Genomic DNA, 18,429 nt, shown 5'->3' on the forward strand with positions numbered 1-18,429 from the left:
TTCAGAGATTTATTTTCCGAAAATAGAAAATCACCAGTTATTTCTGTACTTTATTAATTTATGTATAGCCTTTTGTTTCTAAATATGCAATACTTTGGAAAATAAAACTTGCTATTTAAAAATAGTCTGTTGATCACTTTAAATCTGGTTTTTGCAGTTTAGTATCAATAATTTCAATTCACTAAATAAAAACGTCGTCTTCCATTTCACAATGAAAATTGAAATCTATTGTATGAAAGGATTTTTGAATTTGTACGAGATTTGTCAGTACTAAAATATGAACAAAAAAAGGATAGGAAATGACAAGGGTGTATCAAATATGAACCGGACTCATTTAAAAAATATTTAACTTTATTATATTAAGCTTACAGAATAAATTATTTTTCTAAATATACTCCTGCTTTAACATTTTTCTCATCGGATTGAGAGTTTTTTTATTGGATCATCATAAAAACACTTGGGACTTTCTCGTAGTCATTGGAGCACCTAGTACCTAGTCAGTCTGTCACCATGTTTGATAAAGATTTATGCCAAAAATTTTACTTGTTCTAGCCGGAAAATTCATAAAATTAATTACCTCAGAGTTGTACAATTCTTTAAATGTATATAGTATGTGTTGGTGTAAGCGTAAATTATTAGCATGAATAAGGAAATTATTCTCTACCCTGAGGAATATCAAGTAACCTAGGGTGAGAGTATGTTGTATGGGGAGTGAAAGTTATTTATTAGCGTGAATAGAAGGTTCCGCCCCGAGAACTGAATGTGACGACTTGTTTATGGGAGGTGGCAAAATATCGTGGTCGTCGGAATATTCAGACCACGACGACGAACGTAGGTTTCAGGCTTTCAATTTGTATGAGCTATGAGTTTATGTTATCTATTCTTTTAATATAAATTTGACAACCTGAGGTACCTTTGAGAGGTAAGAAAACAGGAGACAAAATATGAGAGATTCAGTGATAAAGATGCTTGTCAAAAAATAATAATTTTCCGTTTAAAGCGCACAGGTCCGGCGTTGACCAGTTTTTGTCGGCTCATAAATAATACATACATTAACAGTCATAACGTTGGTCCAGCTTGAACCGCGCAATACCAACACTTCGGCAATACACAGAAGTCGTTTTCGTTTTTAGATATTTTTCAAAATTTGTAAACTCAAGAAGTAGTAGTTTACAACAAATCCATTTTTTTAACTTTCATGTTAATGTTTCATTTTTTAAAATTTAATGTTTGATGTACGAATTTCTATTCATACAACGCTGTAACGATGTCGTAGATTCTTATAACTATAATTAAAAATTAATCGTTATCTTTATCAGCATTTTATAGTTATTACCTGAGATTAAAAACCGTGTTAATGTAATTATTTAGCCCAATGAAAGTACTAATACGAATAAATTAAGTGTGTAACGGAAAGTAAGCATTTCTACAGTGGGCTATAATTGATTAAGATTGATTAAACTTGATCCGCCATCCGACTTACGGTAACAATTAAACTCTTTATACCGTTCTGTAGGCTTAGTTTCATTCATCTCTCTCGTAAATAAAAATTAATTAAATTTATCAAAAAATTTTAATTAAGAAGGTATTGGGTGTAATAGGAAATGGGACCAATTTATCGTCAAGGAAATTTATCAGTGGTCCGATGGTTTCCGCTTCCTCTCACCCTTAGCCGCTAAGGGCAAACTTCGGCGCCACTAAATAAATAAGTCGTTTAAGAGCTGTACTTGTTTGTCCCGTTTCCCAGCTGGTGACTTCCTACTGAAAAATAGACTGAAAGTCGGCTATTTCAACGATTTGAACCGAGGATTAGTCCCAGTAACTCAATGCAACATTAAAACGCGTTCAATTTTAGCTGAGATTTTCAAAGCGGTAGGGTTAAGGAATGAACAATTTTGAAAGGACTAAACTGTTTGGAATTTTGTGACCTGTGAAAATAATCTTGATTTACGTTTTATAAATTTTCAAGATTGAATGATTCCTTAAAACATTACAGTACATTCAGTCGATAGTTACTAGGATGATTAAATTATTTTATTTTTCCTAGCCCAACGTTCAATATAAGTTACAAAATACTTATAATCGATTCTTTTTAATGAATAATCCTAATATGATTATTCATTACAACGTTTTCATTCGCAATTATTAGTAAAATTTATGAATGCAGTTTACCAATAAAAAAATTAAACCCCCAAAAATAATCCTAAATAAGTCAGAAGTTTGTTTAAAGGTTCGCATTGTTTTGGAATAATGTGAAGGCAAACTGCGAAGATGGCAGCCGAAGAAATTTATTGTTGGGTTGGGTATGTTGGAATGAGTGAGGGGGTCTGATGGAATGATCGGAAACGACCAAACTAAACTGCGCAAAAATGATTGGGAATATTGCCAATATTTTAGTATTTACTGTCCCTACATTTTTATTTTATTTTTATTAACAATTGCATTAAAATTTATTAGAAATTATTATGTTTTTACTGAAGGAAAATTTAATTAAAGGATATTGAAAATCACGTAATAAAATGATTTAATTCTATAATTTTGTTTATTGAACAAATTAAAAAAAAAATTAATACCGTGTATAATGTCCTCAGTAACACATCTGTGCACCTGTTAGGCAAATAAGGTTGTCACTAATTTCCTAAGGAATTTCACTCCATGCATATTGAAACGTTGCACTCGGTTGTTGCAGGTCAACTAGCTGCGGATGGTGATCAAAACCCCTTCTCTGCAACCATATGTGCTCAATGGAATTGAGGTTTGGAGAAAACGAGGGAAGTGGCAAATGGGAAATTTCCAGGTTTTCTAAACATCGATGAACAACTCTGCCTCTATGAGATCAGTAATTGTCATACAGAAATCGAAAATCCCTGCCAATGAGATCCCTGATTTGATCCTCGGTAATTCCTTGGACATAACAGATTGCGGCGAGGTCGCCTTAATCAATATGGAGACCAGTTTGTCCTCCAAAGTAAATCCAAGTCCAGATCATTACACCGCCTTCTCCAAACTACACAAAAGGGACCACCAACTGGGACATGATATGCGTCCTCTGTTCTCGGTGGATTCTTCGGCGCCTGCTGTCACTATACAGACATAAAATTCATCAGTAAACATAACAGAATTTTAATTGGTGTTCTGTTCTAGGCGCTCGCTGCACCACATCCACCTGAGTTGCTGGGTGGCGAGCTGTTGTTGCAGGTCGTCTCAAATTGGCGCACGATGTGAGGCCAGCCTCCCACAAATGATTACGAATCAATGCCAAAACATCTTGTTCTTCATTTAGTATCTGGCGGGCACATATCGCTGAGCTAATATCGCAGGGTGATGAATATTTTTATTTGTATATAGGTTTGTACCTACATTGTGTGATATCTGTTAATTATTGGAACGAATGTATTTATTTGTGTGAATGGAGGAGCTGTTCCTCGAATTACCTCGAGGAATATCGAGTACTCTGGTATAGAGTGAATGATTTGTGGTGTGTGTGTGTGTGTATGCAATTTATTTGCGTGAATGAATGGGTTTATCTTCTATTACCCAGAGAAATATCGAGTACTCTCCGGTAAAGCGAATGCATGTCTGAATGCAATTTATTAGCGTGAATGGAGGGTTTATGTCAATTTACCGCAAGAAATATCGAGAAATCTCGGGTAGAGTGAATGAATGCCTGAATGTAATTTATTAGCGTAAATGGAGGGGCTTATTTCTAATTACTCTGAGATATCTAGAGTGATCTAGGGTAAAGTGAATATATGTGAGAATTAAATTAAATTACATTAAATAACACGTTGTTATGTAAGAGTTGAAATCTGTTCGTATTATTCTATGTATCTCGACTTTTATTACGACGAGTGTATAAAGTAAATTAATTATTCCTGACCCTTGTACATACTTAAGTATATCACGTTGGATGTCCGAGAAAGGGATCAAATAACTATAAAATATTTTTTTCTTAATCTCAATTCAAATTTCATGGGCTGTACCGAGATTCGAACCCAGAATCTCTAGCGTGGCCAATACGTCGGACGCCCTAACTAATATCAGCCCCCTTACAATAATTAATTTTTAAAATTAATTATTGTTAATTTCTGTTAACTGATATAAAAAGAGAAACTATTATAAAACAAATATAGTAAGTATGTAAGTAAGGAAGGTTGTTTTTTTATTTAAAAACCGTTTCTAAGCTATTTACTATCGGAAGAGAAAGTATTGCTGTAAACGTTTTCTCTGCGTTCCCAAACTTCCAAAGCTAATTTAAGTATTTAGCCCAGCTGGCCCGTAGTGTATTGTATCGCCGTTGGTATAAATAGGAATTGATATACAAAGTTAGGACCATTAAGTATAAACTTGATCGTTGTCCTGATCGCCAGTCGCGATAAATCAATTTCCTCGTGGCTATATTTAGATTTAAACCATAAGACATTTATTCATTGGTGAACATTTATTTTTAGTAACCTACACGAAGTCGGATGATGACGATATGTGTTTAAAAGATAAAAAACGCCCGAAAAAAGTTGAGGAAGGGTCGTAAAGTCTGGTACGTTGTATCATTCTATCTCGTTAACCATGGCAATGTTTTTGAGAACGTACACCGTACAGGCGCCCAGCTGTCAATCTGCAAGTCGATCGTCAAACTCAAACAAAAGCCACTCCGTCGTTTTTAAAACAAGTATTTCCCCGTTATAAACTAGGGATAAGGGCAACGAAAATGGTTTGATCTGGGGAAAAAAAACTTTTCCAACAATAATTACTCTCGTGAGACTTTAAAGTTTATAAACTCTGGCCTTCGAGTAGAAATAAGGAAAATTCTTTCACAACTTGGAGAGGAATTTCTTTTTAGCGGAAACTCGCCTGCTTTAAAAAGGAAAAAATTAATCTCGACCTATCACACATAATTGTTATATAGAACAAACCTTGTTATGATTTTCAAAAACTTCGGAAAGAGCGAGTTAAAACATGGTTCAAACTGTTCTAGTTTTATAAGGCTGAAGAACAATTAAAATCTAATAAGAAATGGTGATGATAAGCAAAGAAAATATCGAATATTGGACATTTTAATTAATAAGTGTAATTTCTCGGAAATTATCGATTTTTTGATACCTTAAGCAATTTTTTAGTAGCGTGGAACTCATCACTTGATAGAAAACACTCGTAAAATTTACAATGTTTAAACCTTGAATTCTAACCCGACTTAGAATTGGCCATACGCGGTTGTCACACGGGCACCTAATTTTGAGCAAAGCCCTCGTATGCGTCCGGCATGCAGAGAGGGTTGCTCAAGGTGTCCCAGGTAATTAAAAGGTGTCATTCCTTGTTCCTACACAGCTGTTCGTCTAATCGTGTTACAAACTTTGCCAGTAGATTCTACATTCAAAATAGAACCAAAAAGTCCTAATTAACTACGTTCCGAATCTTAGCAATGTTATTCTACTTTTTCTGATTTTTTAAATATTTACGAACTTGCTTCAAATAAACAATGATAACTCCAAAACGAAAAGGTTTGGGAGAAGTCTGTTGATACCATTGAAAACTACGTTAAATTTTCAATAAGATGTGATTAATGCTAAACTTTAAACGTTCGTGAAATAAGCGTTTTAATAGCTAGAACTTTGAAAAACATGTTTTTTTTCAAAATTGAAAAACTTACTATGTTGATTTTATTGTACTGTTTCCAAAGGTAGAAACCAGCAAATTTCAGCAAACGAATTAAAATTAAAAAAACGTTTAAAATTCATTCAAAATTTTATTATGTTTTTTATTTTTATTATTATTTATCTTTCCACCTTACAAATCCTTCAACCACGTTTTTTTTTATTTTCCTTCATCAACTTCTTAAAAAAGTAATTGCACCACTAAAAAGGATATTAAATGGAGTACGTTTTCTGAAATTTTCTGATCTCTAGGTTTGGAAATAGTAGTTTAGAATCACCATAGTAAGTTTTTCAACTTGGAAAAAAAACATATTTTTCAAAGTTCTGGCTACTGTAACGCTTATTTCACGAACGTTTACAAGTTTAGTATGATCACATCTTTTTAGAAATTTAACTTAGTTTTCAATGGTATCAACAAATTTGTCCAAAACCTTTTAATTTTGCAGTTATCATTGTTTATTTGAAGCATGGTCGTAAAATCTTAAAAAATCAGGAAAAGTGAAATAACTCCGAAGCTGTTCAGATTCGAACCATAGTTAATTAGGACTTTTGGTTCCATTTTGAATGTAGAATGTAATGGCAAAGTTTGTAACACGAGTACCCGAACACCCTGTTTAAGTAGCAAGTGGGAATGCTACCCAATAAGAATTGTAGTCGAGCACGACAGCAAATCTTTGATTTCCCTGATTTTTGGAGGAAAACAGGTCGTTTTATATATATATATATATATATATATATATATATATATATATATATATAGTATTGATTGTGTATTTAAATTTAGAGTGAATGTATTTATTGGCATGAGTGTTTAATGTAAGGGCTGTGTTGATGGCAGAATATTGAGTACTTCATCGACCCTCAATTAGGTTAGTTATACAATAGTAGAGTGATGTAGAATTTCCAGTACTCCATCAACTTAATTAAGTTAAAGTTATGTAAATAAGAAAGAATGCAGAGTGTAATGGGTTTGGACCTAGGAAATGACCTAGCTGTTGACGGCTCAATTTCAGTAGTCGGGCATATAAAACCGAGGTCTGTCGCTGGACTACCAACAGTCGAAATGGGAAATTATGGAGAACTGCCGGTAATTTATTTATCTATATAATACATATACTTACATGCACAGATTTGAGCTTATCTGTATAAATCTAAAATTCAATACATAAACCTTGAAAAGTATCCATATAATAGTAAAAATAATTATTTAAAGTAAATAGGTTTATCAATTAATTAGTAATTAGTGCCCTTATTAATTATTATATATGCACATTAGTACATCAAAACAAAATAATTATTTTCTTTTATGAATTTGGAATTTTTCTTGTTTACAACAGCCTTTATTCCTACATTATGTTGGTTTTCAGTTATTAGCACTCTTTAGGAAAAGTTAAATTATGTTTTTAATTTATTTTATTGTTAGTTATGTAAAAACATTGTCCCATAAAAGGTAGACAAAGCAGATTTGAGGTTTTTACGATTCAATAAATTTCAGGTTTAACAGGTTCAACGTAAACAAATAGTGGCGTGTGATTTTTTTCTCCCTACATAAATGATAAAGGGAATCAGTTATGATTCAGTCACTTATGACTGATAAATAAGCCAGACCAGATAATATAGAAAACCAGCTCATCTGGATAGATTGATGAAAAAATATGAAGAAAAAGTTTTGCATATCGATCATATTGATTGGATGATTTTTCGTACTATAAGAAACTTCTAGCCTTTTTAATACCCAGTTCCCACTGAGATTTAATTATTTTACGATTTACTGAAAACATAACAGGCTGACTCATTCTAATATTCAATCACATTATTTTTTCCATAAAATATATTACAGTTTATTTAAAATATTTTACCTAATGAATTAGGGTTTCTTCTTGCGTTCTGCGGAGTGATGAATCTGAAGCTTGGTTGTTTCTGAACATTTTCACTTGATATGGTCGACGCGTCTCGCTACTCGTCTGCCAGGGATATAAGCAGAGTGAGGCGAGAAACCGAAATCTGGATTTTTGTTTGTTTCAGTCGGATATTGCAATCGTCAGTTGATATGGTTAGTGTTTTAGATGTGTGAGTTTTTTTCGAGTTAAAATATTGTTGCATCCGTCTCTTGTCATTGAACCGATCTAAAAGATCTTATGTGTTCTTTGTGTCCGTATTTTATTTTTCTTCATACTTACTCGATTCATTTTTCTCCGTATGATTTTTGTAAAATGGCTTTTTTGCCCAAGTCGATTGTTGTTGTCTGTCAATCTTTTATCTCAAAAGTCTTCCAATTGTTTATTATCTTTAATACCATTTTTAGCCTTAATTTTGTTTCTTATTCCTATTAACACGTTTCTCCCTTTGAATGTACTATATTGTATGTTTTTGATGTTTTATTTAATTTTTGTTGTATAGTTTTTACTTTCAGTGTTGTAGTTGTTTTTATGTTTATTATTTTTGGCTGGGTTTTTATTTCTCTTTTTTTATTGGTTAATGCTACTAACTACTACTATAACCTACCAGTCTACTTGATTTATTTTTCTGAACATGCTTTTTATATGATGCTCTTTATTTCTAAATAGGTCGATTTTTGTTGTCTGTCGATCTTTTAAATCCGAAGTTTTCCAATTGTTTATTTCTTAATGTAGTTATTACGCCTAATTTGTCAATTTGTAGGTCTCTCTCCCTGTATGTTGTATGTTTTGGAGGTGTTTAATTTTTTTGTATATCTACTGGTAGTCGTTACTGTGTGCTATGTTGTTTTATTGTTTGCAGTTTGAGTATTTATTTCTAATTGGTTACTGGTAATGTTTTCAATCTGTCCGTCGTCTGTTTGACTTTTTGTATGGATGGTTGGTTTAAATATGTGTTTATCTGTTGTTTCTTGTCATTTGTTCTTTGTGTTTGTTCGACCCGAGTTGTGAGTTTCTGTGTTAGTTAAGTCATGGGATTTTGATACTCGTCGGACATTGAATATTCATGTCATTTGAAAGGACGAACAGTCTGGATCATAAAAGTTACGAAAGGAGTTCACGTCTGTTCGAATTTTATCTTTGTGGAGAATATAAAGTGTCAAACGGGTGAGTGTAGCGAAATAGTCAAACAAATTTACAATACCTTTTACATATTATTACCAATTAAAATTTCATGTATTGTGCCAGGATTCGAACCCAGAACCGCTGGCGTAGCAAATATGAGTCAGACGCCCTAACCACTTCCCTTATGGCGAATATGTCATTAACGTATTGTTGTGTTTTGCCTATTTTTTGAAGAATTATTTAGTTTGAAAGTTCACATTGTAATTTCGTATTTCGTACTGTAACCAACTTTTTCTTGAAGAATTGAATTGATGGATATAAGTTTGTTGTTAAATTATTTGTTAATTTTCATGAAAAACCTTGATATTATTGTATAAAAAAATCGTTTTAATTAGATAAGCTTAGTTATTTATGATTGTGCTAAAAAAGAAACAGAGTTAGTAAAATAGCAGTAGCCTAACAATACCAAATTTACACAGGTGTTCAACGAACGGTTTAGCTCAGTGGCTAGCCGGCCGTAAAAAAACTGTTAAAAGTTAAGAGCTTGTGAAGTTTTTATCTCCCGTTTTCACGTTATTTGCATTTCGGTTCAAATTAAAAGTTTTATACAGCAAGGGAAGAACGCAGATTGGGATCGGATTCGGGGATTGCGTCGGTCAGCTCGGGTTTCAGTGGGTAGGCAATAAATTTCCCGAGTTTTTATAAATAAAAAGTATTTTCAAACAATGATGGGGAAAAAAGTTCCAAATCATTGAATAGCAACTAATCTTAAAATTAGAAAACAGCCCTGAAACAATTATTTTTACCAACAGTTTTGTCAGAATAAAATTAGCCCTTGTTACGCAAGAAAACAAAAGCTTCAACCTTCGTTATTGACAAAGTGATACATTTTTAAAGATTTTTGTTATAAAATTTTGAATAATTAAAAACAACTTCTTCTACTGTCGTAACATAGAGTGATGATATTTAAAAAAATATATTTTTGATAGTGTAAAGGTTTTGTGTTTTTTCATACTTCCATTGTGGTTTTCTTCACAGAGGATAACGAAATTTCAATACAACCCTTTGAAAGCAATAAGTTGCTGAGTTTTTCAAACATTTCTATCTCCTTGGAGTGTGTTATTAAAAATGTCTTGTATTTTTTTTATCGTATTGAAAGCGAATATCGGAACCTCTCTAATCCTCCACAAAACACAATGCTTTTCTCACAATATCGAGTTCTTTCTGTTTATCTTTCCTTCTTTCCTTTGTAGATGGGTACTTTCTTGAAGGATTTTATTGCTTTTTCTCTGTAAAAGCGATATGAAAAAAAGCCAATTTATTGTCATAAATGAAATGGCCTTATTTCGACATCGACATCAGCCAGCTGCCGGAAGCAAGGTGTATGTTTTGCCGTGATTTGAACTCACAGAATACTTATCCGATTAAGAATAGGCCATGCGAAGTTAAAAACAGGAACTTATTTTTGGGCCAAAGCCCACGCATGTGTCCCACTGGGAAAGGTTGCTTGATGAGTCTCACTTAATCGAAGGGTGTCATTTCCTGTTGTTCTTTTTGTAGTGCAAGAGGGCTGATGGCAGTATGATTAGTACCCATCGACACACAATTAGATTATTATGTAATACGTCTAGAGGGTAATGGAAGTATATGGTATGTAATAGGAAAGAATGTATTTAAGGGTGAACAACCCTTACAAAGAGTGGCAAACTCACTGGTACAGCATGAAAGGGCTAAACTCGGAGGAGTGATATGACTATTAACCGGTCACTGGCATCTGAGAAAACATCTATATAACATGACCATATTCAACATATTATGCAATGAGGTGGAAGAAATACCCACACATTCTAATGTGCAGCAACCGCTCAATGGATAACCAGGGATACAAAAAACCCATGGAAAGGAACGACAGTCAATGACCTTAAAAGAAGGTTCGAATTGACATACTGAACTAAGGAACAAGGAAAGTGTCATTAGCCAGAAGGCTACAGTGCTTGGGGGACATAACCCTCACTTCATCATCATCGTCATTATTTAGAAGTGAGTGAGGGTGTTTGAATATAGAAACTGATTACTGAAATGACCTAGCTGGTGATAGCCCCTGGAGCCCAACCTTGGTTGCGAAAAGACGAAACCGAAGGCTGACCCAAACTGCCAACATCCGAGGTGGGTGATTCTCGAGGCCTGCAAGTAATTTAGTGTGAATGACGCAAAGCTGGAATTGCGGGCGGAATGCCAGAAGTGATTGGCTCAGCTCTGTTCACATATTAATTAATCATAAACAAACATAACGAAATTAATTAAAATTACGGTCTACTTCTAGGTTTCGAGATCATCAAGAGAATATACTAGCATAATAATTTAAAATTACTATGTTCAATTATAAATTACAATTAACGGTAATGTAAAACAATCTACATATACAATAAAAACAACGATATATAGAATTATATAAGGATTAATTTAACTTATTGGTCAATTTTTTGAGTTCAAAGTGTACGTGTAATTATTATTTTTAAATCAGGGATAGAACAAATTTCGATGAAGGAACTGAGAGTTGTTCCCTTGCACCCTTCACATATTATTACATCAATTTGTGCAACAATATATCACGGAAAAAAAAACAAGCATACTTTATGATGGCCAGTAATCGGTACTACTTATGTACTCCATATACCGATAGTAACCGATCATCATTCACACGAAAATAGCCTAAATCACCATGCATACCCATTCATCCATCATCATTCTCGCAGATAAATACATTTATTCGTCAATGTTTCACACTAACTTATGCAAAGCTATTTACTATTTACTAATTGGGGCCATCAGGGTAATATTCCGCCACTCCTCATACATACCTACAATTACAAAAACCCACATAACTGGCCGTCAAGGTATTTGGATATTTCGTGGAGAGGCCCGTTTTCATTCAAACTCATTCAACCAACATTCTCGCTAATAAATACTGTAATTATAAAATACGAAATAAGTGAAGAGGTAGATTAAATTAAGTTATATGCATTTTCCACTCTCACATATCAAACAAGTTTTCTCTATGATCACTGCAATGCTTTAAGACTTTTCCATTTGAGGGTAGGCCACACCGTTCTCTATGGATTTTTAAAGCACCACCGTCTACTAGTAGACGGACTGTCAACTGGGGATACATTGTTGTCGGCTGACCACCAAAATATGGCCATGTGTGAGTCGTGTGAGGTCTATCCTAAGCCTCGTTAAAATAATTCTTCTCTTTCTATGTTGACTTATTATTTTATCGATCTAGACGCTGCATGAATATATTTTAATTTGTGAATTAATCTGTGAAACAAAATGGAGGTCGTAGAGCTGCCTCAACTTGAAATCATCGGTTATAGACGAAGAAGACAGATCAAAACCTTTTTGGAATTTCTCCGATGAATAATACCTGAGTTTATACGGAATATGTCAACATTCGTTATAACTTTATAGCTTGAGTTTAAACAAACATTTCTTGCATGTACTAAGTTTTATACGTTTCAACTTCAAAGTTAACTTCACCTCTGACCCAGAAATTGTTTCTTGTTGACAACGAAATCATATAAACTAAAACACTTGAAAGATTTTATCACTGCTCTGTTTAAACTAACAATAATTTGAAGAAAATATTGTTACTTCCTGTAAAAAAGCAGTTGATTAAACAGAAAAGTTTTCAATTAATTATTCTTTTTATGTAAAGTCTTGGATGAGATAAAAAAGCCAGTGTCACGAGCGGGATTCGAAGATCTTATATAAAAAGAATAATTAATAGAAAGAAGTAACTTGGTCAATTGACCACTGCAAACTAAATGGATTAATAGTTAAAGTTTTCCTTCATACGTGGATTTGTTCACATAAAGCCTGCAGCACATTGACTTCCTTATATTTTAAAACATTGTAGTATTCATTACAGAGCTGAAAGCTGCTTATGCCGTCTGTTTAATGGGTTTCAAAACAAGCCGATGAGCTTGCAAGTCAATAATGACAATTTGGGCACAACTAACTACGTGTATACATGCATTGTCATGCGTTAGATGGGAGCTTTTTGTCTGTTTTTTTTAATAAACTCTTTCATCCAATGATTATCTCTATCATGTACAAATTGTTCACGAGGATTAATTAACAGAAGATATTGAATCAAATATTTATATTGGTATTTCAACTATAGCCTAAATAATAAATCGACTTATTTTAATTGAGATTCCTATTCATTTCATGACTATAATTAACAAATACCAGGGGTTTCAATAAAGGAAGATGATTGTTAGTTTTCATTGGCTTAATCAATAAATACTTGTTTTTTCATTTTTGATCAGTGTGAATTGATCAGTCAAGGTTTTTTAACCCTCGAGGGGATGGTGATTTTGAAACGAAATGTACATTTGTTAGTAAGTCTGGTTCGAATTCAGGTCAAACGGCAGGATTCGAACTCCGGACCTTTACTTTACAGTGACGCGTGCTTGACGACGCCTTAACCGTTGCAGACACCAACGTCCTTTCTACATTCTTTAAAACAAACCTTTTTTAAATTTATTAAAACCATAGCTTGACATTATTATATTCCTGTTGTGATTTTTCTAAAACAAAATACAGCATTTTAATATTTTCAAGGGTTTTTTCCGGAAAAAACTGGAACCCAACCTTAAACGATTTAACATAAAACTCGAGAATCTGATATAGATAAACTTTTCAAACTTTGGAATACTTAAAGAAGTTGAACTAACAAGAAAAGCCTACGGAAGTGAAATCGTTTGTTTTAATCACTTTTTTTGGTGATACCAGGACAAAACATATCAGAAACGTGACATAGCGTTCTTGCCAGTAGACCTAGAACTAGGTGCCGAGAACAATAAAAAAATTACATATTTTACTAAAATATTGCTTTATATCTTTGTTGTACAACATTTCAAGGATTATTATATACCAATCGATCTGGTTTTTTATAATTTGGGATAAGAAAATAATATGAAAGATCGTATTAGATGAGATTAGATGAACAGAAACCAGAAATGATACCAGCAAAGTAGGCCAAAATACTTTTTTTGTTGAAAAAACTATTCGAATTGATTTTAAGCATACTTTAAAGGCCTTAAATAGGAATTACCACAGCAAAAAAATAGAATTTTTTGCGCTGGATTGAAAACACGTTTTCCCCACCTATTTCAAGTATTGTATTTAAAAATGCATACAATGCATTTTCCTTTCATAATTCGTAAAATGATTAAACATTGGTAAATGTCAATGTCAATTACAAACTGCTCTAATGGAAAGGCAATTTTTATGAAGTGAATTTAGAAAGAAAACATATACTTAATATGTATAAAGCATATTGTCAAAAACAGTTTACAATGATTTGAAACTTAAATAAACGACGAATGGCTCAGAAGTCAACACACAAATCGTTTTATTCAAGAGTAATGGTTTTTATGAAAGGAAGAAATATTACTCCTGGATATGCTTTCTGTGGTTAATATATTTTAATTGTACAGGCAATTGTTTAAGGTGCTTTATATTTTATAAATCAACCATCAAAAGTTGTCGAAATATAAATTTTTTTAAGTCAAATTCGTTGTACATCATCAAAAATGCCATTGGCCAAAGCATTTGTTATATAAAAATGACGGTGCGTTTTAGTTAAATTTGTATGAAAAATTGGAATATAAACACGCATACGGTTCGCTATGGTTCAGAATAAATTTTCTACAAATCTTAAAAAGATATATTCTAAATCCAATAGATCTGTCAGATCAAAATGATCGAGTACAAAATTCAGGTTCATCACCCCACACACAACATGGAGAAATATCTTGGGTTTTATTTGTTATAAAAATTCAATGATTCCATAGTTAGATAGCTATGAGGTGATAATGCTAGGTGTTGGTCTACGAGTCGGTGAACTCACGCAGAACCGGCACTGGAGTCAATTATTGGGTCCGTCTTCTCTCGCGGGTTTGTTGAACTATTCAAACGCTTTTCGGCGTTGTGCCATCTTCATTGATGAACTGAGTCTCGTTTCTTCACGACTGAAGATGGCGCAATGCCGGAACGCGTTGGAGTATTTATACAAACCAGCGAATGAATACGGACCCGATATGCTAGACCAAATGCTGGCTCAGCATAATTCTGTAGCGGCTTAGATTTTTTATTTCATTTTATTTATTTATTATTTTTTGATGGGTGGGACAAAACACAAATTTACCAAACAAAAAGCATACGAAATTCATCAAATTTTGTACAAATTATACTTTTATTTTATGGTAAAATTTTAATATTTACATTCCAATTGAATATTATTACATAAATATCAAACAAATTATATAATTTTTTCCTCCAGACAAAATTGGTTGATATACTTACCAGCAATAATTCTGATGTTAATTGTTATAATATTAATATCTAATCATTTATAAAAATTTGGATTACATACATTTAGCGGTAGAAGGCTGTTAAATTTTAGATTATAAATTTATAAAAATATTTTTTGTTGGAAGTTTTGCAGTGTTTTAAAGGAATAATGTTAAGTTTTAGTATACGCCATTACATTTTATGTTATTTAAAAGAATTAAATTCTTATTGGTAAACAGGTAGCTAGTAAAATTTTATGAAAATTAGTTCTTGCCCAATTAAAACAAACAATTGGTTTCAAATGTATATTATTTATATAACATATAATCAGTTACTTTATTTTAAGACTTTTAATAATAAAACGTACTGAAGGAATAAAATTGGAAAACGAGAATTTGGTTGTTAAATCCCGTATATGGGAATACTTGAGCTTAGAGGTCTCAACGGATATCGATTTTAACGTTAACCTTAAATAAAATAATTCCACATTTTCGACAATAATTGTTCAAAGGTTATTTAAAAGTTACACTTTATGTATTTAAATTGTTACAAAGCCGAGGTGTTTAGCCGGTTGGCTAATATGTTAAAACCTTTTGACACTTTGACTCTTTCAACATACCCAAAACAATTTAAATTAGGATGAATTCGTCGACACATTTTGATGCAAATTTTATAAAACAGAACGTTTAATTTTTTTATTTATTTATTTTATTTTTATTATTATTTTTTTTTTTTTTTGAAAAGCACCGCATTCAGCAAATTGTAGTTTATTTGAAAAAACATGCTTACATGATCGTACTGATGTAAACAATACTGACGCTCTTTTAAGTTATATGTAATGGAGTAAAGTTTGTTCTTTGGCTAAGAAAAACGAAAACACAATTTTATGTTTTTGACATGTTTAATATGTTAAATAATTATCATTTTATAATTGAAAATATTATAAAGTTTTGATTTGGTGGTTTACATTATTATTTTTCCAGGTATAAGAGGTTTTATGTTCTTCAACGATTCTTTTCATTTATATGTTTATTGTTAAAAAATGTCATTGAAACAGTTGAACAAATTTGAAGAAATTACTATAAAGTATTAATTTTCAAGTTGACCTGAATCACTTGAGATAATGAAACTTTTAAAACGACTATTTTGCATGTCGGCTTACTTCGCCATTGAAAATAAATTAGATATCAATGTTTGAATGTATAAATTTGAAGTGTATTTAATTTCTTTTGATAATATTCTTTATTTCAACATTCTCGTCATTGTTTTAGATTTTTAGCTTCAGGTCAAGCCGATAAAGCTGTTTGAAAACAATAACAATTATGTGTTAACACTACGACCCTGTAAACAATGGTAAAAGTACACAATCAATATATAAAATTGGATAAATAGTAAAAAGGGCGGGGGTATTTTTTATGTACACTCGGTACGATGAGGTGGTCAAGGATGATGAAGGAGATGTACAACAAACATAATTTTATTATCGTTATTATTGTTCAAGCAGTGCAGCATGGTGTTTACATTTAAGGAAGAGAATAGCGCATAAGTGAGTTGAGAATGGTATTTTTTATTCCAAGGAAATAGTCGACAGAAGGAGGCGTTTTGCATATCCTTTCACAGCAGGCACCTCTTTACTTGGCTCATTACACAAAGACATTAATACACAGATTGCATTCCATTCGGACACAACATCAATTGAAGGGTTTGCCTTTGTGTCAACGTACCTTGAGCTGAGCTAAGCCTGTTAACATGACATAACAGACGGAGGTCTTCTCCAAGACTGAATCATTCCGACCGCGCCCCCACTACCGTCGGCCAGACGATCCTCGCCACCCCCAGGATAGACCCAGAACCACCACCTCTCCACCCAACACGACATAAAAGGCGCATATAAATATTAATACATTGCCACGGTGATTATCATAAACCACTTGATGACTAAATGAAAAAATATCTCCAAAAGTTCCTAGATTTAATTAACAACCAAATAACATTCATTTGTTTAAAACGTAAAAACATATCTTGATTTTATCAGACCCTAGAATTATCCTATTCTTCCAATATTCTAGCTTTGCCTGTCAGACATCCATACTGACATATTCTTACAAAAGTTTCAAGAAAAATACCCCTTCAGACTATTAAGACAGAGCTTAAATACACTTATCAATACAAAAAAACACTGACAGCGGACTACGAGGAAGATTTAAATCACAGTGCCACACGAATAATAGGAAAACAAAACACAACAGCAGCAGACATTAAAAGGACAAAATTCACATTACATTGGAAAAAGTATTTACAAACTAACATCTGACACTACTTGTTAATGCTAAACCGGCATTGGGTCACTTATCGGATCCAAGTATCTCAGGTCTGTTAACTACTCAAACGTGTTTTGGGCATTTGCCATCTTCAGTGCTGAAACGGGACTCGGTTCCTCAACGAATAAGAATTTTGTTTTTTTAAATAACGTACAATTTAATGATATATATTAAAGTCTTACATTATTTTTTAAAATACTGCGAAATATCCAACAAAAATATTTATAAAAATGTATAATCTATAATATAACTCTCAATGTTTTGATAATTTTTTAAAATGATTAGATAATATTATTCAGAAATCGTGAGATGTGTGGATCTCACGAATTCTGAATAATCATCGACTAACGGTCACTAATCACCACACACAATTAATATTATAAAGATTAAAATCAGAATTATTGCTGGTAAGTATGTATATCAACCAATTTTGTCAGCAGGAAAAAATTATAATTTGTTTGAAATTTATGTAAAATAATCAATTGGAATAAATAATAAATTTGAACATCAAACAAAAAAAGTATAATTTGTACAAAATTTGATGAATTTCATATGCATTTTGGTTTGTAAATTTGTGTTTTGTTTCACCCATAAAAAAGTAAATAAAATAAAAAATCAAAGCAACTACAAAATTATGCTGAACCAGGATTTGGTCCAGCATATGGGTCCGTATTCACTCGCGGATTTGTTGTACTACTGAAACGCGACCCGGCTTTGCGCCATCTTCAATGAAGAAACGGAGGTTCAGTTCATCAATGAAGATGGCACAACGCCGAAAATCGTTTGAATAGTTCAACAAACCCGCGAGAGAAGACGGACCCAATAAGTGACTCCAGTGCAGGTTCAGAATGGGTTCACCGTCTCGTACACCAACACGCAGCATCAACTAACTCATAGCTATCTAATTACGGAATCCTTAAATTTCTATAACAAATAAAACCCATCATATTTCTCCGTGTTGTTTGAGGGGTGATGAACCTGAAATTTGGAAGTAACCAATCATTTTTGTCTGACAGACAAATTGGATTTAGAGTACATCTTTTTAAGATTTGTAATAAATACAGGACCGTA

The 18,429-nt window shown here is 32.6% G+C and overlaps 1 protein-coding gene across 6 annotated transcripts in view; it reads right to left on the reverse strand.

The window, feature by feature from the left end:
• The window catches only part of LOC106665288 (melatonin receptor type 1B-A-like), a 58,975-nt gene extending 42,001 nt beyond the window's left edge, over positions 1-16,974 (reverse strand). The window contains exon 1 of one of the 6 annotated variants that reach the window (XM_024226563.1): positions 16,762-16,974. Coding sequence is in view for 1 of the 6 variants with exons in the window: in XM_024226565.1 (XP_024082333.1) it covers positions 16,762-16,788 (27 nt within the window). In the remaining 5 variants the exon portion in view is untranslated. Of the gene's footprint in view, positions 1-2,573; positions 2,800-7,510; positions 7,806-16,761 lie in introns of those variants that run through there. The other 5 variants (XM_024226565.1, XM_024226566.1, XM_014391614.2 and 2 more) reach the window with 5 other exon arrangements.
• Between the last annotated feature and the right edge of the window lie 1,455 nt (positions 16,975-18,429).

The sequence above is a fragment of the Cimex lectularius genome, unplaced genomic scaffold, assembly GCF_000648675.2.
Source record: "Cimex lectularius strain Harlan isolate CLEC.00 unplaced genomic scaffold, Clec_2.1 scaffold150, whole genome shotgun sequence".
Taxonomy (NCBI): Eukaryota; Metazoa; Arthropoda; class Insecta; order Hemiptera; family Cimicidae; genus Cimex; species Cimex lectularius.